We start from the raw sequence: 26,401 nt of genomic DNA, 5'->3' as shown, positions 1-26,401 counted from the left end.
TAATACTCTACTATACCAAAACTTTGGAAACTTTGAAAGCACAAATGAAAGATGTATATTTATTTTTATTAAACAATGGTTGGTTATATTTGGCTATGTGAGAATAACAACAATAATAAAATAATTGTTACAGTTGTATTACAAGGAGAAGCACAGCCTGTATTAAACAATGGTTTATCTTCATCAAAATAATAGCAACATCACTGATACATTCAAATAAATAAATTACATGGTGTATTTCAATGAAGTAATAACTGCCTATACTGGCTGACATTGAATACAACATGGTGGGGAAAAGACCATCATTTAGGATTATTTAATATTGTCCATGACTTAATAATGTGTGTAGATTATTAAAGTTAACATACATAAACCAGTTATAATCTATTTAAAAAAAAAAAAAAAAATTACATTTGTTCCAATTTCTATTATAGTGTATTTCATTATCCAACACAATAGTAAGGCCATTATTACTTTAGATAATTTTCTCTTGGTAGCATCAGTATAAAAAATGAATTATAAGATTAAAATAAAAAAAGTGGCATTTAATTATTTATAATACTACATTTGACACACAAGGTAATAAAAATTGTATATACTAATCAATACATTGCAATCAAATAATTTAAGTACATTAAAAATAATTGAGGTCCTGTTTTGTTCAAAGTGTATTTTGTTTTAAGTAATATCTTTTTCAGTAATAAATCACAAGATGAAACCACATCTATTAAAAAAAAAATAATTCAGTCATTCTTTTCAACACTTCTAGCAGGATTCGGCTATTAATCTGTAAGTTTAAATTTACATGACTAGTTTTAGTGTAAATCCAAAATTTTAAACATTGACTGCATGAGTTTACAATGGATTAAATGTATAGAAATCCTTCTTTAGAACTGTTAAACATCACTATGCAGTTTAAAAAAAAAAGGTTTTGCAAAATTATTAGTAAGATTTGTTAAAAAAAAAAAAAAGTCACAAAATAGTGCTCTGTTTGAATGTTTACATATAATGTATTTTAATTAGAGAATTATGTATTGGAAACACAAAATTTTTATACCAATAAAATGATTTAGAAGCTGTAGAACTTTAAATTAATGCTTTGAAATTATAACTAAACATTTGTTTATACATTTTAAGCATTATAAAGTAAAAAAATATTCTTGCTTTGCTGCTAGACTTATTAAAAAATGTTTTTGTTACATTGTATTTTTAATGCAGAATGTATACATGCAAAAATACAACTCATAAATACAATAACAACAGTAGTAATTGTTTATATAAACAATAAAAATAAAAAAAAATAAATGCTTATTAATAGACTACATCAATATATTAAAATATTTGTTAAAAATATTGCAAAAAAAAATCTTAATATCAAAATAATGGATTACATTAACATTTTGTGCTAATACTTCTGAACACAACAGTTCAACTGAATCTGAACTCTACCTTTAGTGATAATTACTGAACTACAAATTCAAACTTGCACAAATAAAATACTTGGCTTTTGTCTCAAATATTATTAAGAAGTTTATTTTTTGTGGAATAGATTATCTGAATGAATAATTTTTATAAAGTTATTATTCTTGATCTATTTAAGCAGAGACAATATAAACAGTTAATATCAAATTGGATTTGTCAAGCCTGATTCCTCCTCCCACCTACACCTTTTTTAAAACTGATATTGTAATATGATTGTGACAATCTTGCTACAATGTGTATCATACTGTGGCATAAGTCCATGTTGTGGATTACAAAAGGAACAAATGGACGAAATGAAAATGACAATAATCAGATGAAATAATGAGTCACCTGAAAACAAAAAAATGTGTTACAGACTTGAATCATTGCTGTCAACTTTGAGAGAAGTAAACTGTCAAATAAATACAGACTGGAAAGTGAACAAAGGCACACTACAAATTTTTCACATCGTTCAAATTTACTCCTGATGCACTTTAAAGTAACTACAAACAATATATAGATATAAAGGTATTTGCACATTCTGACACAAGGTATATCATCATAGTATCACATGAATAGATTCATCTCAAGTTGTACTTTGAAGAAACTACAAACAATACACCTGAAAAAAATATCTGCACATTCTGACACATTGTAGGTTATGTTATCACTTAGTTTGAATAAATTACCCCCAACACAACTTGACTTGTGCTGATGTCTCCTAGGTTCCCAGGAAATCTACAGCAGCTTTAACCATTTTCCCAGTGGTTATGTCTGTGGCTATGACACTTATCTCTGTGTCACCAAAAGACATCTGGGCTTCAATGGCTCTGGGAAGCTGGGACGTGTCAGCATCTTCCAATGAGGGCAAGGTTAGGCTCAATGTTCCACAGCGCGCTACTCCTGGGTCAGTTATAAACTGCACATTAGGGTCCTGGCTGCTGTATATGTTCAGCACAATACTACTTTGGCCTGAATAGTAAACAATTTAATTTTAGTTTTATTAGTCTTAGTAAAAGTAACTTGCCCTGGAAATATCCTAAATTTAATTATAATAATGTATGTAAAATGATCAACAACATTCATAACATATTGGTGTTTATTGGAAGATCTCATTTAAAGAAAAATTTTGTGACAAAATAATATAAAAGTTGCTACTTAAAACATTTTCAATTATTTGTTTCAAAAAGTTTCTTGAACATTTTTATTTATTTATAAAAAAAAATTATTGATAAAGAATATGTAAACAAACAAACAAAAATTTGAGCAACTATAACAATATATGAGCTGTTATGTATAACTTAAAATACTTTTATAACCTTTCTTGACTTTTGATTTTGATTAAAGAGAATGTTTAAAGAAGAAGAAATAACATACCACAATGAGCAGGGGCATAGCTCCTTACAACAGAGGTGCCTAGCAACACTGGCTGATCTGTCTCCACATATTTATCAAAGATATCTGTGCACCAAGCTAGACCTGAGCGAGTAACTAACTTGGATTTTGGATGTCTGCTTGGATCAAATTTGTTTAGAATCCCAACTCCATAGGTTAATCTTGACCTTCTGACATTCACAATGGATGGGTCAAGACCAAATAACACAGCACCTAGAAATAAATACAAAAATATGTTCCAATCTATTATCTTCATCTTTGCCAATGGTACACACCAAAATTTCATATTTCTTACATATTTTAAAATATACATACGAGTAACAAATATTGTAGAAATATTTTTTTCAATAAAACAATTTTATATCTTAAATTATAGACATTCCTTTGAAAGAGAAGATAATTAAATGCCCAATATTTTTCCATTTGGAGAAATTCTAAATAATAATAATACACAATACCATGTTTTTATTTTAATGTCTCATATTGATTTTCATTTTTAGAATGATTGATACTAAAGCCATTTTCTTCTAAATTAAAGACAAAGCTTTTACTTTTAAGGTTGAAAATGTCTTAAAACTTCTAGTCTCTTATGACATGTTAAAATGATTTAAAACCAGCCTTTGTGAGCATGAGGGAGAACATGTACAAGAAATAGATCTTGGGCTAAATCTTGTTTTTTTTTTTTTACAAATACTTTATTTTACATTGTTTAAAAGAAAAATAAAGTCCACTTTCTTACCTTTTAAAATTGCCAGGCTGACTTCTTGAGGAATCAGTAGTTTCATGATGGTGCCAAACTCCTGTCTCATCTCATGCTGGAGAAGTGGAGACTCAGAGAATCCTCCCACCAGGAACATATATTTCACATCTATCAAGCAGTATACATATCATAACTCATTTGTATTCTCTTTTTTATCTTTAATAATTGTTACATAGGTCATTTTTGTCAAAAGCATTAAAGTTTAATTACTTCTGTTAATATAAAATCAAAAGACTCTCTAAAAATAAGTAAATACTGACAGGGGAAGATTTTATATAGAAAGAGAACTTCTTGTTAGAGACATAGAATGGCATGGGAAAAAAAAAATTCAACTTGTTAAGATTCTATTTTTTATAAACAGTTTAATATTTTTATAAATAATTTTATTATTTAAGTTTAATAATTCACCTCGAGCATTAGGATGGTTGAGGACATCGCCGATGGCCTGTTTTATATGTGTTAGTGTTGGCAGGAATAGTTGCTTCATAGCAACGGGAGATAAACGAAGCATTCCTTGTGGTGACCATTCCACTTCTGGGTCACCATAACGCTTTACAGCTACTTCTGGATCTGTCTAAAATAAAAAAACAAGCAATAAAAAAAAAAATTACTTTAAAAAAAAACAACAAAGATTATCTAAGGGAAAGAGCCGCTAATTACTGACATTTACCTGAAAATGGCAGGGTTTAGCTCCCTTTCTGCTATATAAAATTAAATTAATTATTTAGTACTAATTGATTACCTAATTGATTAATTTTTGGATTGATTCGTGTATTATCATTGACTATGAATAAATATGAAAAATTTCAACTTGACCCGAGAATAAGAAGTGAGAGGAAAAAAACATATTGAAATGTAATAAGGAGATTAAATCCATATATATATATCCAAATTTTTCATTTCTTTCCCTTATTTTGATATCTAAAAAAATTAATCACCAATAATTAATTAACCAATTGATTAATTTTTTAAAATTTATTCATGTCTTGTCAGATACAATAAATAATTGTGCAAAGTTTCAACTTGATCCGAGAATGGGAAATAGGAGAAAAAACATGTTCAAACTTTTTAAAAGACAGAGTGAGTTGATTTAACCTTTGTAAAAAATAAATAAATACAGACATTGTCACTGTCGAGAAACTTTCAGTATTTTACAAAGCAGGGTTTCAAAGTAAAAGCCCATTAATGGATCTCAACTCACCCTTCGCTTTAATTATATCCTTTAAACCAGTGATGCCCAAAATACGGCCCGCGGGCTAGATCCGGCCCTCAACTTGGTGTTTTCCAGACCGCCCAAACATTGAACAAAAATAAATATAGGTTGAAAAATGTATATGTCCATATGTTAGGCACTCACTCTTACGAGCTTGAATTTCATTCTTTGCTATTCTAATATTCATACTTTTTTTTTGTCTTAATTTTTAGGCGAGATGAATCCTCTGTTATTTTTAATTCTTTGAAATGTCCTCTGCTGTCTTGAGCTAGCCTTTTAGTTGACATCTTGTGTGTGCAGCCCAGGGAATCATTATTTGGATTGTGTTTTTGGTATCAACGCATGTGGTGATGTACCATTTAATACGTGTGCCTTAATGAAATGGGAGATCCAAAGAAAACAAAAAAGTTGATTCAAAATATAAAACTTTGAAGAAAAGTCTTGTTGGATGTCACAGAGAACTTGCAACAAGAGTTATCAGAAAAGTTATCACTTCATTTTTTTTCTTTTCGTTGGTATGGCCCGAGTCAGAAAATAAGATGGCCCGCTGCCCGATTTAGGTTGGGCATCACTGCTTAAAACTGAAAGAAGTTACGTACAGACATCATGGGTGTCAAGAAGAAATCACTGAACTTTCTCACTCAGGTGGACCAACAACCGTTTCCAAAATAGTGTCCTGCCCTTTTCCCTCAAACGTGGCCAAAGAACAAATAGGCCTACCCTGTGTCGGGGACTCCCCCCCCCCCCCTCTAGGGTAGATATATTAATACCTTTATGTAAAGACTGTTATAGAAAACTGCTCCACTAATGCAAGGGAAAAAAGAGAGGGGGTGCAGAAGAAATTCTAACTTATAAATAAGCTACAGTCACATAGGCCTATAAGTCTAGGTTACAGTCATTCACTTAGTGACTTTTTTTTTCGTTCATTGTAATTGTGCACGAAAGCTCAAACACAAATTGCTGTTAAAGATAAAAACTAATTTACTTTTACCTTGTGCTTTTTAAAGTCACTGATGAATGTGAATGGTAACGAAACATTCAAAAATGTGGTTTTCAGAGGTGAAGTCGATCTTTTCCTAGACTCAAAATCTGTCATTAGATGAACCCAGCCCATGGGATATTTGCGCTTGTAATGCTCAATAAAGTCCGCACCAAATATGCCACCTAAAAGTTTCTCAAACTCTGCATCTATACCTGAAGCAGGAGAATGTATGTAGTAAAACATGCGAAAAAAACCCTCAGTAAGAATTATTGGAAAAAATGAGTAGCAAAGAAAAATGAGTTTTTAAAATAATAATATCAATATTTATACACATTGATTTCAGTTTACCTATAGAGCCATGAGGTCCACCAGTGGCTTGATGAAGTTCTTTGATATGACCGGATGGATCCAGTTCGTGAACTGTTATGTCTACTGTACCACCTCCGCAATCCACTATCAGATATCTGGATCCTTTAGTGAACAAAATGTATCTAATTAGAATTATATTAAAATATTATAATTCACGTACAGTAACACACACACACACTCGGTGTAAACATTTAGCCTAAATTAGAAGTGAAACATTAACAGATCAAATGTCTGGAAACATCTTGAGAGTTTTGTGAACTCTTCATTTGATTTCATAAATATTATTGAAACTAGCAAAAAATGCATGCAGATAAAAAAAAACTTCATCTCAAGATTTGATGCACTTTATAATTAAAAAGTGTGCCTGTAATTTAACGTAATATCTAATCGTGTTATTTGCAGCATTAATATTCTACGAGTGTGTGTGTATCTAGTGCAAGGGTGTTTGTGCACAAAATAAACTCTACTGATAATTATGAAGTAATCCGAAAATGCCTGGAAGTGATAAAGCATTTAAAATGTGTAGCCCCTACAACCTTTAAAACGTTTTGTATTATACTGATAAAAAAAAAAAAGAATAAAATATGCCTACTAGTTGATTGTGGAGAAGATACGAGTTGTTGCATACAGCTGAATGTCCAAACATTAAAAGAAGTTGACTCATTTTAATACTAAGGTCAAACATAAAAAAAGATGGAGGGTCACTAAAAGCTTGACATCCGCCGTAGTGAGTAAACTGTGGATACTCTGGAAGAGTGACATTAGCTTCCAAGTAAAATTAAAACTGTAGTTTTCGTTAGTCTTCTCAATAACCCTACATGGTTCTTTGAGAGTAAATGCTATAGAAAACTGCTGGGTATTTGATACCAGGAAAGGAAGACAAATGGGTCAACACTCTGGCTAGTAAAAAGGGGGAACTCCTCAATACTGTGAAGAGACTAAAGCTGAGCTGGTTCGTTCATACTGAAAGACATGACTCATTATCAAACTTTATCCTTCAAGGTACAGTGGAGGGAGATGAAAGGGTCGTCAAAACAAACGCTGGGTGAACAAAGTGAAAGAATGGACTCGCAACTTGAGGAACTTTGTTACGCGAACTGTCACAGCATCCCTTCGACGAAAGTCAAGGAACAAATGAGATTTTTAAACAGACTTACAACATAATATGGTCTGATATTTAACATAGTAAATTTAATCATTTGTATACAAATATTGATTTTTTTTTTCTTAAAGTAAGTTTAGCACATGGGAGAGTTCGCTACGGTGAACGAGCCTTAGCATAATGCCAAAAGGATATTTAGATTTGGGTAATCCGGGCAAAAACTATTTTTGAAGACCTATTCCTTGCAGAGTTTACAGAGCTTTACCCTTAAAGAGTGAACTTTTCTGTAAAACGAAATATGTGTGACTTCCTTACTAAAGGTTCAAACTGTATCCCATTTCAGTTTCTCAACAATGCTGGACTTTATTGTTTTCCTGTTAGCACCTATATCACCTACTCTCTTATGAAGGACCATTTTGTGTCTTTTAGTTGGTTCAACTACAACAGAAGTCTAATGTTTAAGACAGCTTCATGAAATAAAAATGTTTATCATAATTGTTCCCTTGCACTTAAAAAAAATACATCATCAACATTTGGTGAATTAAATGAACAATGTATACGCTAAACAATGTCTTAGAGATGCATTCAATGAAAATTGTGATGTATCAGTGGTTCAATGCTATTCCAAAAGTAAACTTGGCCTATTAGTTGTCTACTTGCTTTCTACAAGTCATTTGATCCATTTATTCTTTTCAATTTGCTTGCTTCTTAAATCTTGTGTCATATTTCATGTCTATAATAGAATTCATTTCTCTAAGGCAGTAAATTAGTAAAAGTAAAACAGTGTCATGGTGTGGTTTGCATGTTCTTAGGTTCTTATCAGTCTCATGCTAGAGAACAAAAAAGTCATGCAACATGGAGCAGGCATTGCTTTGTGTCATGTTCAGAAAAATGTCTCAACAAGCATTCATGTGTTTGTGTTTCATTATAGGAAGGCAATAAAATAAAACCTTTGATCTGTGGATCTATAGGTTCATCCTGTACAGTGTCTAAAGTAGGTTGAATCGATGAGCAAGACTTATTCAGATCTGAAATGATTGAACACGCATGTACTTTACATCTCTGTTTACACTGACAATAAAATACAGTCATTCTAACGCCCTTTTTGTTTTTCAGTGCAGAGCAAGTTTGTAATAGCCCCAAGCAATTTAAACAGACAGTGGGGCCTACATGCATTTACTTGAGTCTTGTCTGTCTCCGATACGTCAGCTGAGTCTTTTTATGTAAACATGAACTGACATAGAAGAGATCATCTGGTTGCAGGCGGCTTCAGAACAAGACATCTGGTTGCAGGAGGCTTCAGAACGAGACATTTGGTTGCAGGCGGCTTCAGGACGAGACATCTGGAGGTCACTTACATAGGCAGTGGGATACATATTTGAGACCAAAAGAAAATCCGCTGCCGAGGGCAGACGTAGAAGGCGAAAAAAAATCTAAATCGACCACTGGCGGAAAATGGTTATGCCTGCGTTAGTTGTGGCAAAACATGTAGGACGCAGCTGGGGCTGCGTAGCCACGGGAAATACTGCATTCCTCATTAATCTTCGGACTCGAAGACAAGCCTAATTATTACTATATATATATATCACGTGAGAGAGAGAGAGAGAGAGAGAGAGAGAAAGGAGAGAGAGAGAGAGGTAAAACAACAAATCATTGCAGATGAACAGATGGTTACTTACCAACACTTAATTCTGTGACGGCCATCTCAACATTATTTAGTTCCACATTGGAACGGCTTGGTGATTGTAAAGTCCGTTTTAAAGGATGGTCTGGCACTAGCTGATGAATGCGCAAGGTTCTGCAATATATAGAAGCAGCCTCTGGTTCCAAAGCTATTAGAAGCTGCTCGGGGTAGTTCTCACTGGCCAAACCTGCCTGTTTTATTTAAGATTAGTTATAGCTTAGTTTTTATTATATAAATTAGACATTCATTAAAATAAATAAATAGAGTAATTGAGAACTTCTGAGCAAGTGTAAAAAATGATCAGAAAATACAATTGTTATTATGTAGCCTACTACGGCTTCTACGGTCAATAACGTATGGTAGGGTGACAAAATAGAGTAAAAGTAGTCAGACAATAGAAAAACATCACAAAAAAATAAACATACTTCAGACACAAGGTTAAGGTCAGTCAAAAGGTTAAGGTTAGACAAAACTTAAGTTTAAAAAAAAAGCTTAAGGTCAGACAAAAGGTTAAGGTCAGACATTTGAGTCAACATAGACAAAAGGTAGGCTATACAAACTTCGTATGCTGCTTGTCTCATGAATTGCTTAGCCGGTGCCTTCCAAATGGCTGGCACAGTGATGACCCATCGAATGTCCTCATTCAATATATCCATGCCGGACTGGTCACTTAACTGCTGAAGAGCATGGGTCTTAAAGAATTCCAGACAATATGCGAAAACCTTGACAGCCGGATACGTGGCGCCATTGACAGCGACAAGCTTTGTGTCAAGAGACAGTTCCTGTAGACAATGATCACAAAATAGATGATGTCATATAACCGCCAAGTGATAGTTTATACTTACACTTGTATATAGTCTAGAGTTTGACTGTTTCAGATATTTAAAGTTGTCAGGTTTTCACATAGATACAAAAAAATTTTCGTAACGATTCTTAAGAATTTCATAGGATTCACTCCATCACCCCCCTCCCCCCCCCCCCCCCAAAAAAAAAAGATGTCTACAAGCCTCGTTATTCAAACCATACTTCATCATAGGTAGACCTATATGTCCCACCCTCTAAAAAATCTATTTTCTCTAAATTTGAGACTTTCACGTTATAACTAAAGGACGAGAACCTCTCCAGTGTTGGTAATCTGTAGTTAAATCTATGTTTACAAAGATGCGTGTATGGTTGTTGTCCATTTCATCTGATAATTTATTGTCCAGGATGCTTTGTTGTTGATTTGTCTCCCAAAAAATTTACGTTCTTGACAAGTCAAACTCTGAAAGGTGTCCAGGAGTCTGTCAACAAATTACACACGCACAAAGAAACTTACTCAATGCACAGACACACACATACAAAAGGAATGATACATCTCTGGAAAGCAGCAAACATGGTACTGAGAGCAGTGTCAGCTTAGGTACTCGTACGGTCCCAGAGAGACGAACATCCTGTGATGTTAGACTGAATACAGCTCATCGCAAATATGATGTTATGAGCACAGCTTAATCGTCAATATTATGTTAATGAGCACAGCCTAATCGTCAATATTATGTTGTTAAGTTGTTATAAAAGTATAGTAAAGTTCACCTTTCAGATCTTGTGGTCTATAGGGCAGATGATATAAAGGTATTCTGTTTCTGTGGCCTACGGTTAACAAGGGTGTACATGTACCCATTAGAGCTGGGTTGACTCAGAGGCGCCCAAAGATCCCGAAATTAAAAATCCAAGTCTTCACCCCCGGTTCGGAAGCCAAGCGCTTTACCGCTCAGCCACCGCGCCTCATTGATGCTGTTATACTCACAGCCTAGTCGTCCAAGTGATGACATCAAATACATATTTATAAATACATGTTTATTTTGTTGAATCACATACACGACATGGCTGTGCTAAAGTTTGATGGATGATTTTTATGGATCTATTAGTTTCCGCCTTAGACGACATGTCTAATTATTTTAGAAAATCTTCTGCCAAACAACGAGCCAGATGATAAGGTTGCGCATTGCACAAATCAAAATTCTTGGATCTTTAATGTTAATTATAATCGAACACAATTTCTAGTTTATTTTCTACACTACAAAAGTAGATCCTAACTGTTCATTATTGATTGTTTTTTTTTTTCATTCTTCAGTGCATAGCAATGGACACATGCATCAATAAAGAAAAGAAAACGTACACATATATCACCCTCCCCCCTTCTCTACCTAATGCCTAGGGTTCCATCAGTGTTTTTTTATGTTACATCCTCATTGGTTGTTTTATATTTGTAGTTGACATGTTTGGGGTCTAATTTTCATCATAAAATGCGTAGAATTTAGTTCGCAGTCAGAAGGATGGACAAAATAAATACACTGTTTTAATTACGCAGGCCTACCAATTAATTCTCCGAATTCCTGGCATATTTAAAGTTGGTGGCCTACAAACAAACACACCCCAGTGGTAAGAAATCGCCATTAGGTGTTTTATCATTAAAGAGAGTTAGTTTCTAACTACACTTAGGTCTTCGCATGACTCTCTGAGACCATCTTTCTCCCGCACTCTCTCTCTCTCTCTCGTCCTCTCTCTCTTTCTCTCGTCCCCTGTCTCTCTCTTTCTCTCGTCCTCTCTCTTTCTCTTTAATCTCTTTCTTTCGTCCTTCCTCTCTCTCATTCTCTCTTTCTCTCGTCCTTCCTGTATTTTCCGTCCTCTCTTTCTCTCTTCTCTCTCTCTTTCTCTCGTTTTCTCTCATTCTCTCTCTCTCGTCGTCTCTCTCTTTCACTCGTCCTCTCTCTCGCCGTCTCTTTCTCTTATTCTCCCTCTATTTCTCTCTCTCTCATTATCTCTCTTTCTCTCGTCCTCCCTGTCTCTTTCTCTCTCTTTTTTTCTCTCACTCTATCGTCTCCTCTTTCATTCTCCTATATCTCTTTTTCTCGTCCTCTCTTTCGTCCTCTCTTTCTTTTTCTCGTCCTCTCTTTATCTCTTATTCTATCTCTTTCTCTCGTCCTCCCTGTCATTCTCTCGTTCTCTCTCTCTTTCTCTCGTTTTCTCTTTTTCTCATTCTCTCTTTTTCTCATTCTCTCTCTCTCTCTTTCATTCTCTCTCTCGCCCCTCTCTTTTTTTCTCTTTATTTCTTTCGTCCTCTCTCTGTTTCTCTCGTCCTCTCCCATTCTCTTGCCTTCTATCTCATTCTCTCACTCAGGCTGCCTTTATTTTTCTCTTTTCTCTATTTTAATTTCAAATATTTGGAGATTTTCTTTTTATCTTTTCTTTTTCTCTCGTTTCCTTTATTCTATTTTATTTGTCGCTTGCTCTGTTTAATCTCTCTCTCTTTCTCCCTCTCTCTCTCTCTCTCTCTTTCTCTCTCATTCTACATCTTAAAAACAAAACCTTCAAGTTCCCATGACGTTTCAAAGTTCATGTATCTACGGCCCAACACTTTGGAGATATAAAGAGTTGTTTATATTCAATAAAGTTCATGTATCTACGGCCCAACACTTTGGAGATATAAAGAGTTGTTTATATTCAATAAAGTTCATGTATCTACGGCCCAACACTTTGGAGATATAAAGAGTTGTTTATATTCAATAAAGTTCATGTATCTACGGCCCAACACTTTGGAGATATAAAGAGTTGTTTATATTCAATAAAGTTCATGTATCTACGGCCCAACACTTTGGAGATATAAAGAGTTGTTTATATTCAATAAAGTTCATGTATCTACGGCCCAACACTTTGGAGATATAAAGAGTTGTTTATATTCAATAAAGTTCATGTATCTACGGCCCAACAGTTTGGAGATATAAAGAGTTGTTTATATTCAATAAAGTTTTCCTCGCAAAAATTCCTGCTAGCATAACCATGTGAGTAGTTTCCCATTTGAAACGAAGTATGCAGAGCAGTAAGTAAACTGTTGAAAATTTGTTTCTGTTAGTTTCAAAGAAAATATTGTAGTCATGATATACAGCCACTTGGAGACCCAGGGTACTGTGTTGGGATAGACATCGAAGTCTATGAATTGTAAGTATCAAGGACAGCCTGTTAACAGCTAGACTGGAATTGACTGTAAAATAACATTTGTTTTCTAATCTGTCTGAAAACAATATGGCGGGGACATTTCATGTCTGGGAGATGGCATGTCGGAAGAAAAAATATTAGTTCTAAATGAACGTACTAAAAACACATCACACACACACACACACTCTCACTCCCACACCCTCTCTCTCTCGTTATCACACACTCGCATAAACACACATTCCTTTTGAATGCGTCTTTTTCTATTGATATAGATCTAAGTATGTGTCTATTGCTGTGCTATCATGAATGGAAAAAAAAACTAATCATAATCAGCAATTAGAAATTACATATAAACTGTAGGGTATAAATTGCACTTTCATGTTTCATGTATAAAAGAAAATGATTGGGGTTGTTTGATGATGTAGGCCTACAAAATTGTTGAAAAAAAATGGTACTGATTTAAAACATTTTAATAAACTGAAATGTATCATAATGTACTCGATTCTACGTGTCTAGCAAACAAACATACAAACAAACAAATAAAAAGTTGGTCGTCTGTCTCTCAAGAATGCTGCAGGGTTGGAGAGTTAAAAAAAAACAGTCGTATTATCTGACCTAGGAACGATTATTCAGGTTAATTTATGACACAGTATGAGCGTTATCTCCCTGGACCGAGCCTGCATTGTTACACATCTCTCTCCCCTTTCTTTCCAGATAGTCCTGCTTCTTTCCTTCACTTTTACCACAAGAATTAAAAAAACAACATCGTACCGAGATAAACTCTTTGGGTTTCATTGTTTTACTGAGCACTAATGTCAGGGAGGAGCATACTTGAACAGAATATTTTGTTTTGTAGGCTTTTAGACAATCACATTCTTTAAATAATAGTACAAGAGTAGAAATAATGTTTTTACAAACTTTAAAGTCATTGACTTAAAATAATAAAATAATTGCTCGTATTAACTGATTGCATTTCCTCAGACCGAAGTGTCAAAAACACGTGTCACTAGACCTTCCCACTATTGGAATAAATGAAATGGATTTGTCTACTGCTCACACTTAAATAGATTTGACGAATCAAGAAACAGAAATACTGCCTTTTCCTTTCATCGTCCGAAGTGAAGCTAGAGAACGAGTAATCAATAAGGTCAACAATACGAACAGCTTGGGGAGCCAACAATGAGACCTAAGAAACTCGGTGAGCCAACAATGAGACCTAAGAAACTCGGTGAGCCAACAATGAGACCTAAGAAACTCGAGGAGCCAACAATGAGTCCTAAGAAACTCGAGGAGCCAACAATGAGTCCTAAGAAACTCGAGCAGCCAACATTGAGACCTAAGAAACTTGGGGAGCCAACAATGAGACCCAAGAAACTTGTGGAGCCTACAATAAGACCCAAGAAACTTGCGAGGCAATACTGAGAAATGGCATCTGGGGAGATAACAATCAGACTGAGCAACTCCGAGCTACTCTAGAGTTTAAAATAACTTATATATCTGATTTTTTTAGTAACATAATTCTAAGATCAGCTATGAACGGTATGAAGAGTTTCTGTGCCGTATTTAGCCTTGATAAGGCTCTATGCTATTTGAGATATGGGTCCCTTTTAGATTCCTATATAAGGCTATATATGTCAGTACTAAATATTTATTGGGGGTTTTAAGCTGTAGCTTGTGCTGCATATAGGTAAATCTGGACCTGAAGACTGTTTTTGTATTGTGGCATAAGCAGCTGTGCAAGGAATGAAGGACATATGATATAGATCTTTGAGCACCTATTAAAAGTTAGAAGTACTCTATTTAGATGTAATTCTTTGAAGGTAAGAAGACTTACTGTATTATGATGTAGTTCCATTTTGAACGTACTGAAATACATCCAATGTTTGGCCTCCATTGGAATGAGGTTGAGGTAACTGCTTCGAGCATTGTATCCAAAACTGTGGAATTTGCCTTCAGGAGTCAGCAGCAATGATGTCAAGGTCTTTTGGTTGACAAGCCCAGGCTCCTCCCCAGCCCAGCGTCTCATCATGTACACACAGCCAGGGTCACGTACGAAACTGGAGAATGAAATAATACACTTTATTCATAGATGTCTTGTCATAAACATTGTTTTTTTTTTAATGATGTTAGCCCTAAACGTTTTAAAAAGACTCTTACCTGAAGGCGTATCCACTGTGGGTGGTTCCCACGTCAATAGCAACTACAACAAAATGTCGAGGCTCAGATGTGACACTTGGAAAAGTTTTGGGAGCCTCGTCTTGTTCTTGTTTGGAAACAGATTTGAGAGAAGGAGATTTACTTTGATCGTCAGCTAATCCTTGAGTGACGTCATCCTCTCGGTGATACTGCCCATCAAATCTTTGATCATTGGCTAGAAGGTTATCAAAATTGACGCCCGCTTCTTTCTTAGTGGGCGAGCGTAACATGGGCAAAAACTTTGAGATTTTACTTCCTTTCTGAGACTTTGGAGAGGCAGACTCTGTTGAAATATTTGTTTTGGTTTCCAGCCTTGCTTCAACATCGGATCTTTCTTCTCCAAGTTTATCTTCTGAACTCTGAGTTTGAGAAGAGTGTTGTCTTGATGACTCTCCGTTATCTTCACTGGATGAAGACGACGATGAAGACTCTCCTTTTCCTTTCGATAATAACCTTGTTAGTTTTAGATTTTTTCCTTTGCTTGGTTTATCTGAGGGAGGTTCTTTTTTACGTTTAGTGGATGACTTGGTTTTATCTTTGCTTTGTTCTGTGTCTTTAGTTTGTTGGGTTTTCACGTTTTCTTCTCCTGATAAGGTTGATGGACTCTCATTGAAAAATGATTCATTTCTGTCATTTTGGGTTGAGACATGAACGGAGCTTGTCTCTGGTGCAACTATGCCGGAATCTTCTGATTTAGTCTGAACACTTTGCTCCACAAGAGGGTCTCTATGGCCGGTGGTTGAACCTTTGGACGAACACGAGGATACGGATGTGCTTCGAGAAGATTTCCCAGAGTTAACGCTCGTATCAGATGGTGCTGGTGATACTTCGTCACTGACTTTTACCTGACTTTCAACTTTGTGTTCCTTGACCTTCTGTGGCGTGGAAGTTTGTGTAGCTGTAGACAAGTTTGTGAACTCTTCATTCAAGGCAGTTTCTTCTTCCAAAAAATCACTATTAGATTTCTCTGTCTGATCAGAGTGAACCAGAGTAAATCCAGCTTCTACATCACATTCATCACTGAAGTTCGCATCACTGCATTTCATGTCTTCGTGCTTCTTTTTATTCCTTTTGAAGGGCCAACTAAAAAACTTGTGCTTCTTTTTCGGCATATCAGTTTCTGGAGAATCAACTTTCTTGGCGCTATTCGGTTGATCTGCCTTTGTTGAATCATTATTTATAATGGCTACCATTTGTTCCGTTTGAGGCGATTCACTTTGATCTATTTTGTTTTGGTATTCTTCAGTAGCCATTGTGGTCGAAATTTCGTGTGACTTTGTTGGGTCTGAATTCGACTTTTGGATTTCTTGTCCTATGTCTTGATCTTGGAGTAAGTTGACGTGATCTTGGAGTACGTTGACGTGATCTTGGAGTAAGTTGACGTGATCTGGATTTAGCGCCTGATCGTGAACAGCAACGACATTTTCCACATCACTTACTTCTTCGTGCACTTCCGGTTTTACGACTTCAACTACTTCAATTAAGTCATATGTATGCGAAATTTCAACATCTTCTGCTTCAGAGGAAGATTTTGAACTGACAGTTAGAGAAGCATTTTTTGGGGAGACAGGCTGATGGTGTGTCTGACAAATGTCTTCTTCGTCTCCAGAGGAAGAACTTGAGCTAGAAGAAACAGAAGCAGATTTTTGGGAAAATGTCTGTTCTTGTGTCTGGCAAATGTTTTCTGGCGCACTTAATGTTGATACGTTTGACACAATAGTAAAATCCTCTTTATTGTCTTCAGGAGAGTCTGTCGGACCATCTTCTGGTGAACCATTGTGTATGAACTCTTCACCACGGCGCTGATTAAATTCAGGAATAGCTTTTGTAAGATGAGTTTCTACTTCCTCAAGAAATATATCATCGTTAGTAGTCTCTTCAGGTGAAGGAATAGCTTCATGTAGTGTCGACTCAGCAGAAGGAATAGCTTCATGGAGTGTCAACTCAGCAGAAGGAATAGCTTCATGGAGTGTCAACTCAGCAGAAGGAATAGCTTCATGGAGTGTCAACTCAGCAGAAGGAATAGCTTCATGTAGTGTCAATTCAGCAGAAGGAATAGCTTCATGTAGTGTCAACTCAGCAGAAGGAATAGCTTCATGGAGTGTCAACTCAGCAGAAGGAATAGCTTCATGGAATGTCAACTCAGCAGAAGGAATAGCTTCATGTAGTGTCAATTCAGCAGAAGGAATAGCTTCATGGAGTGTCAACTCAGCTTTGATTTCTCTCACAGAGTTTGGCGCTGTGTCTAAGACTTTTTGATTTGTTTGTAGAGAAGTCAATGTGATATTTTTGATTGGCTCTTCCTCAGCCCCAGAAGATGAATCATCAGAAGATGAAGAGCTGTTTCTGGCATGATGATTGACACTTGATTCGGGCAGGTCCAGGTCAAGTATTTCTTTAACACTTAATGCATGAGAGCTCTCTTTCATTTCCTTATCCGCAGGGTCGAGGTCATTTTTGTTAACAGTCGTAGCTAATGATAACGCCTCATCAGTTTCTAAATGCACTTTATCCGAGATGCCAACATTGCCTGGTGACTTGACTTCATTCATACTTGTGTCTTTACCAGCTGCAGTTAGTGGATGATGTGGGATGTCGGTCGATTTGACACTTACATTAAGCTTTGGAACATACACAATCTCTGCACTACACGGCTGATATACCACTGTAAAGACATCAATGTTCTTCCTCTCAGGCTCCGGCTCAGGGACGCTGTTGACCGTGATGTAATCCTCCGAGGTGTTTATTCTCCCGGTTCCTCCTAGGAACGTTTTGGGCAGCTCTTTTTTACTTTTCCCACTGGTTGAAGACTTGGTGGGAAGCTTCTTGAATTTACTCAGAAACTTGCGTGGGTTTAACAGATGGATGAGTTTCCCATCATGCTTCATGTGGACGTAACCAGATTCAGCTTCATGATTGACAGGATCTTCGGCCTTGATTGGAGAAGGAACTTGGACTTTTATTGGAGAGCTATGTGTCTCACTTTGTACTGAAACACTGGGCTCACTAGAGACACTGGGCTCACTAGAGACACTGGGCTGTAGACTCACTCCGTCAAGACCAGAATCTTCTCCGTTTTTATCATAGTCAACCACTTCAATAGTCTCGGGGGGGCTAGGGTTTAGAACGGGACACTCCACAACCTCCCCACTTTCTCTGTCCTGTACCACGTGACACGACGGCTCAGTAGGTTCTGACTTAAAGCTTATCTCTGGAGCCAGGTCCTCAGATTTCCCAGACTCCAGCCCCATCCCCCCGCTGCCGCCGAAACCATGGTCTATAATTAAAGTTAATTGCTCCATCAGGCCCTCTCCATCTTGACCTGCACTCTCCATGTGTGGTGGCGGAGACAGCACGTGTGTACATACTGTGATGTGCTCCTCGGAGGCTGCTTCAGACCACTCATCTGGTGTGCTCCCAAGTACGTCTAGAAGAGAATAAACAAAAACATTTCAAAGAAACTGAAACCACAAGACTCTCATTAGTATTTGATCTATTCAAACAGTGTTTCTCAAACTTTTTCCTTAACGGAACACTTCGCACATTCCGAGCATTAAGCGGAACCCTTTATTTATTTATTTTAGAGTGGTGGTCTACTACTTAATTATTCTAGTAGTTTGTGAAACACCTATTCAGGCCTTGCGGAACACGTGGGTTCCGCGGAACACAGTTTGGGAAACACTGTAATAAAACAAAAGTTGTATACCTAACAACACCAACCAACCTTTAGTTTTGTATCTATTAAAATACAAATTGTAGTACAACTACAGTAATCATTCTTTGGTATTGTATCTATTAAAACAACATTGTATGCATAGCTACAGCATCCTTCTCTAATACTTCCTCCAAGTCGATATTATTTTGTAAAATAAACCGAAGACTTTAGAAACTGAATTCTGCAGTGCTAAAAAGTACACAAATAATTATCATATATTCTTATTACAATGCAAAGCTTATCAACACTTTCTATATAATCCATACGTTCTATATATACGTTACAAATTATAGTTTCATCTCCCAATTGATGTGAATTAAATTAAATTATTATATCTTGTTTTTACATATGAATTTGAATAAAATATGAAAAAAAAATGTGTACGCTTCTGGAAACCAAAACGTAGCTGTTGCACCTTCGTAAATAAAAAAATTGAAAATACTTTAAAATTACATTTAATGTTTCAGTTTATTTGAAAAGTTTTATGTTTATATAATACAGTCTCTAAGAGGCAAAACAATTGTATCACCTCCCTTTCCATCTTTAGGACGAGATCACATGACAGCATTATAATTCTAAGATCTTCTATCGCGGTTTCATTTTTTTCCAGATCTAAATGAGACAGACAGACGGATAGACAGACATAACAAAACCAAAAGCATCGACTTTTTAGTACAGAGGCCGAATAAAAAAAAATGAAAATACGCTGGTGATAAACTAAACTTTTTTTTTCTACCCCCCCCCCCCCCCTTCTTTTAAAAAATATTTCCAAGGAATGTTTATAGTGTTACAATAGGAAGGTTTTCAAATGTTGTTTCATGTTCCTGTTATAGATATGTCCATTAGCCTATTCATAGGAAACATGCGATACAAAGCTACTATGGAATGTTGCAATTGAAGGTAAACAGAACTCAGGCCAGCCCACAATCGTGTTACATACTTGAGAGAGCCTTGAGTTAATTAATGACTCCCCGCCCTCTGGGAACACAATGAGTTCTAATTAGAAGGCGGGCTTCCTTTTGATTTGTGTCTATGTGTATATAGTCACTGGGGCTCACCAATTCATTTAACATGTAACTAATATCACGGATACAATTTCTGATTCCGATTTACTCACGTAGTAGTTATGATTTGAATTCCAGGAGAATCTCAAACTGATTCGTGAGGTAGATCTGACGTCACGTGACCCCACTCCTCCTCCTTATTCCTTTTTGACATTTATAGTTTTTTTTTAAATTCTTAAATCTCAGATCTATGCTAGTCCTTCTAAAAGAAAACTCACAAGAGATAAGACCAAGCTTTGAAGGCGTGGGAATTGGGCGCTCAATGTAGTGGGAACATTGTTACATTTTTTAATTCAAATCATAAAGCGAGAGAGAACAAAACAGTTATAAGTGAATCCTGTGGGACAAACCTTTATACTTTAGCTCTATTATAATCTTTAAAACCAGAAGAGTTCCAGATTTTGAACATTATATATGTTGCTTTCACCTCGTGTTTTGTTTATAACTCTTCAGACATCATTGATGTACAAGTACTTATGATGGATTGTGATTGCATAAGGAGGCAGCATATTAAATATTTTAATAATTTACTTCTAGAATAAATCATTTAGATTTCATAGTGTAGAATAAAAATTAAAAAAAAAGTTTACATTAAATAAAAATCATTTGTAAAAATGGTAATTAAGACAATGTTAATTACCAACTCCATTACATACAATCTTTGATATAATCTTTACATCGACATTTAATTATCTCATGCAGTATATCTTCTTTTCTTTTCCAATCGCCTAATTCGCTACACGATATTTATCTCCCCTTAACTAAATTGATTTTCTATATAAAAACAAAATTAATGACTAATTGATTAACTAATTGGTTGATATTTTTAAATTGATTCTTGTGTTGTCACAGATCATGAGATTCTATGCAAAATTTGATGATGATTGAATAAGTAGAAGAGGTCACAAACTCGAAACATACAAGAACAAGAGTGAGCGTTGCTAAAATGAATCAAATTTCAAACTCATAATTTAGGTTACATTCGAAACAAAAATTTTGGTGCTAACTATGTGGTTTAGTAAATTACTGCAGTTTATTAATGCGTGATTGTCATCTGTTTTTCTGTCACGGTTCTCAGAAATGCACCTGTGAGTCTGTGTATAACTTGATCTGTTTGAGTAAGACAGACCAGAAGGGGATGTCTAGGAGTTAATGTGTAACACATATTAGCAGTCTTATGAAGACAAGGCATGGGTTGATGGCACATGAAGATTGATTAGAGAAAAAAGCATGTGAAGACAAGAGCACAAATTACAATCCATGAAAACAAGGCTTACATGACAATCCATGAGAACGAGGCTTACATTACAAGACATGAAAACAAGGTTTACATGACGATCCATGAAAACAAGGCTTACATGACAATCCATGAGAACGAGGCTTACAGTACAAGACATGAAAACAAGGTTTACATGATAATACATGAGAACGAGGTTTACATGACATTACATGAAAACAAGGCTTACATTACATGAAAACAAGGCTTACATTACATGAAAACAAGGCTTACATTACATGAAAACAAGGCTTACATTACATGAAAACGAGGCTTAGATAGCTCACAAATATACAACTACATTGTATCAATAGAAGTGGTTATTTTGCTAAGCCTAGTTAAGATCATTTAGAAGTCAAAACCTTGTCGAACAAACAAGCATTTTTTATTCATTCTAGATTATCTTCCTTATTACTTTCAAGACTTTCAGCCATGAATTGGGTGAACTAGAATAAATAAAACTAGATATCTAATAAAGTATTTGGCACTGATTGATTTCAAACATTAGTTTTCATAGTATTTCTACCGTCACATATAACAAAAAATATATGTGTATCAATCCGTTGATCCAGGTCCACCTCTGTGTTTGGAATGCTAACAGAATGTAACGTAGACACACCTTGAAAGTGACAGATAAACTTACTTAGTTGATAGACAGACAGAGAGAAGAGAGAGAGAGAAAATGCGCTGTTTCAACTGATTTTTTTGGTCTTTTCTGTTCTTTCAAATAATTCCAAAGCTCAAGTTTTATGTCAATGTTTCAGTCTATGACACGTATCCATTGACAGTTTAGTTGTCTACAATGTTGCAGTCTTTGAGCAACCTCCCCCCTTTGCACATACCATTCTCTCCCCCACCCTTAGTGCATTGTTCTTCCAGTGTGATAAACTTTTACGACAAAGCCCCGGCACTCTCCGCAGTGGTATTCAGGATCATGTGACCACGAGATAGTGTTTCATAGAGCTAAGGTTCAAGTGAAGAAATATGTTGTAAATAGCTCCCCCCCCTCCCTCCCCCAAGACTATTAGCCACACTTCCCATCTATTTTTTTTTTCTTTCTTTTGCTGCACAAACGCACACACACACGCACAGAGAGACGCATTATTGAATGAATGTACATATTAGCGAACGTAGTGTACAGTTATTTCTGCAGTATCGTGGACAACGTTTGACTGTCAACCATTTCCTAAGAGAGACTACAGCATTGTATTAGTTCCAAGTTTAGTTTAGACTTGCGTTTGTCTGTCTGGTGCAACCTTCTGTTTGTTTCACTTCCCAGTCTCGGATCAAGTTGAAACTTTGCATTATAATTTCCTATTGGTTCCAAAACAAAACATGAATCAATAAATAAAATCAACTAATTAGTTAATTAAATAGAGGTAATTAATTTATTTTTTGAATAGCGAAAAAAAAAACAACTTAAAGTATTGAGATATATGGCTGTAAATGAAGAGTTCTTCTCCTTTGATAAGTTTTGTTATTATTAAGTTTTTAAAAAATATTTTGCTTGTGAAATGTATAGTAGTCCTATTACTAGAACTAGTATCAGTCATGAAGTAACAATCAGAAACAATTCATTGTGACACGTTACAGTGTCCACTGAGAAGTTATAGGCCTAATTAAGGTTCTTTTTCTTTATAATGGAACACATTTTTTTTTGTTGACTTTCTAATTCTGCACTATGTTGATGTGTGGGGCTGGTTGTCTGACCAGACAGCTAATCTAACCTACCCTGTAGTATAGTTGTATTTGTTCATTCACAAACAAATTTTGAATAAAAGATTGAGTTTTAGAACAAAATAATCGTAGTTTTTCTAAACATTATATACAAACTTGTAATATGAGTGGAGACAAAACGCAAATAGAAATGAAATCAAAAGATGTTACATGATTTTAAACTCAACTCTCAACTCACATCTACAATAGTCACACGTGTTTCCGGCTAGGTCTTTTTTTTTTCACTCCAGCTCTTTCCGTTTTTCATCGAAACAAAGCTTCACAGTAGGCCTGAACACTGACTACAACGTCGCAACATGTGGGCAGTCTAGACAATAATAGTCACAGGTCAGTACGACGTGGCAACGAGCTATCGGTCTCCACTGCCCACAGGAAGTGACGTCGCAGGTCAGTGTTGAGGCCTTCTGTGTAAACTGGTCTCGCTTTACTCTCCGGTACATGCAATAACATCTTAGTGAAATTACGTGCAGTACACCAGTCACGTGACGACAGTGTTGCCAACTATGAGATTTGAAGTATTGAATATACATTTTAAAAAATGCCAAAAATTGTTTATGAAAATAAAAAAGTAAAAGTTTTTGTCTAAAGACATTTTTGTATCACTATTGTGGGGGCACCATCTTCTGTAGAGTAAGGGGAAGTAGTCCCGCCTGCTGTCCCTTCAATCCAAAAATGACGTAGAAAAAACAGTCTAATAAAATAATTCGGTATAGAATTTAAACATATTTAGTACTTATAGTCGGCTTCTCTGGTGAGCTCATGCTGTCACAAACCCCAAATTACCACTCCGCTCTTCGTCCACATAAAGTAGCTAGGATACATTGAGACAATTATCTACTTTTATTCATTTGTACTCAACTAGATTTATAAAATATGATTTTTTTCACTTTTACTAGATGGTACACTACTGACCACTAGGTTTATAAATATGTTTTTTTTCATAGTGGTCTATGAATCGGTACACAACGAGATCCATAAATTATAAATCTATTGTATTGTACTAACTTTGTGGTTTCTAGATTATAGCAATAGTTTCTTTAAAAAGTAAGATTATTAAAACTTTTTTTTTTCAGAAAATGAAAGTATTCCCTTTTTTTTTATTATTTGATGTCCCCCATTGTCAACCCTGCCCAAGAGATTTCACTACTAATTAGCCTATATATATATATATATATATATATATATATATATATATATATATATATATATATATATATATATATATATATATATATATATACAAATGAAACATTTTTTTATGTAAATAGTCTAATAAATACTCCCCAAGGCCACATCCCATGTTTTCTCTCAATCTCCAGCAAAACAAACTTGACACATCGAAACATAGATAAACATCTAAGACTACAAGACATGAATATCTTGACATATCTACATCTGGAAGGAACAAAATTGGGGGGGGGGATCTCTCAACTTTGTTATCTCGTGATGTTTTGTTTCTACGAAACACATTATTTAGATCTATGTCAAATCAACGGTCACTATTAGAAAAACAAAAAACTACTTCAGTTTTGAATGACACAACCTGATAATGTCAAGTTGGACTCATTAGTATGCATCTATTATTTTAATCAGTTCACTTTATTATTTTGATATGCAAATATTTCACCACTGTTCACTTATTGTTGAAATATAATCTTTAAACAAAATTGAAGGCCGCCACCTCTGTTATTTACACAAAAGAATTTCACGGCTCGCTTCCTGCAAGAAATGAGGTCAGGAGACAGACCTGTGACAAACGACAAACAAATGTACAACACCAAAAAAATGTGACACTAGAAAAACCTGGACAAGATAATTCAGTGGTCTTAGCTTGTAGGCCTACACACCAACAGGCTGCACTGAAAAGTTGCACTACATACTGCCATATGAGATTTAGAGCGGTTTCGGATTTAATTCTCAATTTAGTCGGTCAAGCATAAAAACCTGGACAAAATAAGTGAGCTTGTTGGCTCAGAAATATTATTTATTTACGAACAATTGTTGCTTGTTATAATTTAAAAATCTTTGTGCGTGCTTGTGTGTGTGTATTAAATGTTTACATGTTTGAATCGCTATTTTTGAAACAAATTATTTGCAATGTTTACATCACAGACATAAATAGGCCTATATGCAGTGGCGTCATTAGGGTCGGTGTCACCCGGTGAGGAAAGCTCAGGGTGTCACCCCCCTCCCAACAACACTCACCAAAAAATTCTCAATATTAATAAGAAAATGTAAAAACAATCTCTATTCTATTTTAAATGTGATGGTTTATGACATTTTGGTTATTACATATATTCAAATGTCAGTTTATCAAATAAAAAACAGACTTAACATCACTGACCGTGTTTTTTCTTTCAAACTGATTCAACATTATTCAAACTGATTCAACATTATTCAAACTGATTCAACATTATTCAAACTGATTCAACATTATTCAAACTGATTCAACATTATTCAAACTGATTCAACATTATTCAAACTGATTCAACATTATTCAAAAAATGTTCGCCGCCCCCTTAGTCATTTATTGGTCAAACTTTTTGTCCCGTGTTTCTGACCTTGAAAAATGTTTTATCTTTGGTTTGAGATCGCATCATTTCTCCTAGGCAGAAATCGCAGGTTAAAAAAATAAATTATAAGAAGAGGTGGATGGGCTGAATCTGAATCATTGGATGCAAATGGACAGTGTTTCTCAAACTTTTAGCTTTGTTTTTTTGTAAGACAATATTTTTTTCGCACCCCCTTAGTTATCTGGGTACTTAAAAGGGGCATTCATCGATGGCTCACACAATGGGTTTCAGAAGGCTTTTAAGAATGTAATGAAAAAGAAAAGATACTTAAAGACACATAATTATGACTTTACTTTTAATATGTAAATATGTATAAATATTCAGATTATGTTTAGAAATGTGCAGAATAAAAGTTCATTAAAAGCTAGCCCATTTAGCTTTTGCTTTCGTAAATATTGCTTGTAGATTCAAAAAAGTTCTTGCTGGAAATAGCATAAGAGAAGAATCTGTTCCCTCCCCCCCCCCCCCCTCCTTTAAGAGAAAAATCTAGGGGAAGCGCCGTAAGCTTCGCCAGGCGTTTTCCTGCCTTCTGGGCTTCATACATTTTTTTTTCTGGCGTCTGCAGCGCTTTTTTCTGTAGTATGCAGAGCCCGTGTCAAAAAGGTGAAACTATAAATGCAAGGACTTTCCGATATGGAAGTATTTTCTTGCAATCAGAGCGCACAATTCATTTAAGTTTTAAAAAAAAGTAAGAGTCGCAAGCTAAGCTAAATCTACTATAGAAGGAGTCAACATTAGTTAATACAGTTATACGAGGGATATTCGAACTACACATAGCGTACGTAAGAACTTACGTTGCGGACCTTTTATTTTTCTCACTCAAAAGTCGTCAAAATAACGACATTCAACAGTTGTGAGAATGTCTGGCCTAAGAAAGACATTTGACTGAGTTCATATTA

General features: G+C 35.3%; 1 protein-coding gene across 6 annotated transcripts in view; it reads right to left on the bottom strand.

Moving 5' to 3' along the window:
• Positions 1–45: 45 nt before the first annotated feature.
• LOC106074894 (uncharacterized) overlaps positions 46–26,401 on the bottom strand; it is a 35,367-nt gene continuing 9,011 nt past the window's right edge. For 5 of the 6 annotated variants that reach the window (XM_056038239.1, XM_056038234.1, XM_056038229.1 and 2 more), the window contains exons 3-13: positions 15,099–18,564; positions 14,776–14,998; positions 9,527–9,748; positions 8,962–9,157; positions 8,233–8,310; positions 6,160–6,282; positions 5,821–6,023; positions 4,025–4,190; positions 3,596–3,724; positions 2,839–3,069; positions 46–2,433 (exon numbers count right to left, since the gene is read on the bottom strand). In XM_056038239.1, the coding sequence (XP_055894214.1) occupies positions 2,183–2,433; positions 2,839–3,069; positions 3,596–3,724; positions 4,025–4,190; positions 5,821–6,023; positions 6,160–6,282; positions 8,233–8,310; positions 8,962–9,157; positions 9,527–9,748; positions 14,776–14,998; positions 15,099–18,564 (5,288 nt within the window). In that variant the 3' untranslated portion in view covers positions 46–2,182. The remainder of the gene's footprint in view (positions 2,434–2,838; positions 3,070–3,595; positions 3,725–4,024; positions 4,191–5,820; positions 6,024–6,159; positions 6,283–8,232; positions 8,311–8,961; positions 9,158–9,526; positions 9,749–14,775; positions 14,999–15,098; positions 18,565–26,401) is intronic. The other variant, XM_013235780.2, reaches the window with a different exon arrangement.

The sequence above is a fragment of the Biomphalaria glabrata genome, chromosome 1, assembly GCF_947242115.1.
Source record: "Biomphalaria glabrata chromosome 1, xgBioGlab47.1, whole genome shotgun sequence".
Lineage (NCBI taxonomy): Eukaryota > Metazoa > Mollusca > Gastropoda > Planorbidae > Biomphalaria > Biomphalaria glabrata.
Note: the sequence above shows the minus strand (reverse complement) of the source record. Positions and strands in the feature narration are given on the sequence as shown.